The sequence below is a fragment of the Echinococcus granulosus genome, assembly GCF_000524195.1.
Source record: "Echinococcus granulosus chromosome Unknown EG_S00302, whole genome shotgun sequence".
NCBI classification, from domain to species: Eukaryota; Metazoa; Platyhelminthes; class Cestoda; order Cyclophyllidea; family Taeniidae; genus Echinococcus; species Echinococcus granulosus.
Window position 1 is genome coordinate 8,665 of NW_020170682.1, and position 1,418 is coordinate 10,082.

At 42.0% G+C, this 1,418-nt stretch overlaps 1 protein-coding gene across 1 annotated transcript in view; it reads right to left on the reverse strand. All coding sequences in view use genetic code 11, as the record gives it.

Moving 5' to 3' along the window:
- Positions 1-1,110: 1,110 nt before the first annotated feature.
- EGR_10916 (hypothetical protein) overlaps positions 1,111-1,418 on the reverse strand; it is a gene marked incomplete at both ends in the record, with an annotated part of 1,439 nt that continues 1,131 nt past the window's right edge. Inside the window, 2 exons of the mRNA XM_024500165.1 lie at positions 1,111-1,253; positions 1,290-1,338. Of these exons, the coding sequence (XP_024345421.1) occupies positions 1,111-1,253; positions 1,290-1,338 (192 nt within the window). The remainder of the gene's footprint in view (positions 1,254-1,289; positions 1,339-1,418) is intronic.

Below are 1,418 nucleotides of genomic sequence, written 5' to 3' on the forward strand. Positions count from 1 at the left end.
GTTGTATTGGGCTACGAAAGTGGTTATCAGGTGAATGTGTGGACATGAGTTAAATGGTTAAAGTGAGGAATGCAGGGTGTATTGACGGTGAAGAAGGTGGATGGATTCGTTTGGGACATTGGTGTTGCATTACCGTGCCTCCAATCAGAAGATGTGGCAGATGTGGTGTAGCTGAACTCGCCAAATTTTTCACAACCACGAAAGCATCAGCGATTGCTTCTTCGAGATATTAGTTGGAGGGTAGGATTTGACACATTGCATTTGCCTAGTCAAAGGGCGGTGAAGCACCGACTGTAAGTGGATTAGATCTGGTGGTGAAGCATGGGTGTGGTGAGATTAACGGCATAGACTTGATGATTAATGAATGGGTGGCTCAAGGAGCGTATGCTGCAGCAGTGCACATTAAATGTTGCGCAACTCCGCTTGTGGCGCTTTGCAGCATAATGTTTGTACTGCAGTATTTGAGGATTTGTTTGTATATGCGTTGACATTTAACTGGGAAGATAGTCCATAATATGCTGACATGATGAATAATGCGATTAGTATCAATGTAACAGGAAGAGATGTCGTTGGTTTTGGCGGAAGCGAGACACCAAAAGTAGATGAAGTAAAGTGGGTATAGGAATCGACGTGTCAGTCTTCTGCAAAGGCCTGATATGCATTCATATATTTTGCTGCAAATGTATGTTCACGACTTGTTTAATGTCAAATTTGAGGTCCTGCCTTTTGGGTCTCAATATACCACTATCACATGCTGATAACAACTTCAAAAAGCAAAGGCCTTACCATAAATGCAGACCCTTTTATTCCCCATTCATTTCCATAGTGAAGTTTGATTAAGAAATATTTGAAATTTACATGACCTCATAATGGGCGAAGTTAGTTAGTTAGTGGTCATGAGTTGACTCGACTAATGAGTGAGCATGGAGAAGACCAGTAGGTGTGGAATGGGTGAGAAGACATTGTGGCAGCAGAACGTCCATTGGGTCTTGTAAGTAGACAATCGCCTCATGGTGCAATAAGTCCACTTGTGACTTTCCTTGCACTCGCTCGTATGGTCCTTCACTTCTTCCAAAAGCCATATTCCTTCCAATTGAAGGGCGAAAACTGCTAAATATGATGCAAAAAGAGAGGAATCGGAACAAATGACAAAAAATGCAGCAATTTACTCATCACTTTATATGGAGTGCTAATGTGTTGAGGTTCACGATATAAACAATCCCAATGGCAGTCAAAATGACCAACACCATGATCTGATTAAAATCAACAATAAAAGTATTTCCTCTTACTCCGATCTACCGCATTGGTGTAATGCAATGCAATTTTTACACTTTTCATCTAACTGCATAGTTGAAGGTTTATAATCGGCCACCGCTTTCCTTACCATAGCCTGCAGCTCGGCTGCCTCGGCTTCTGCC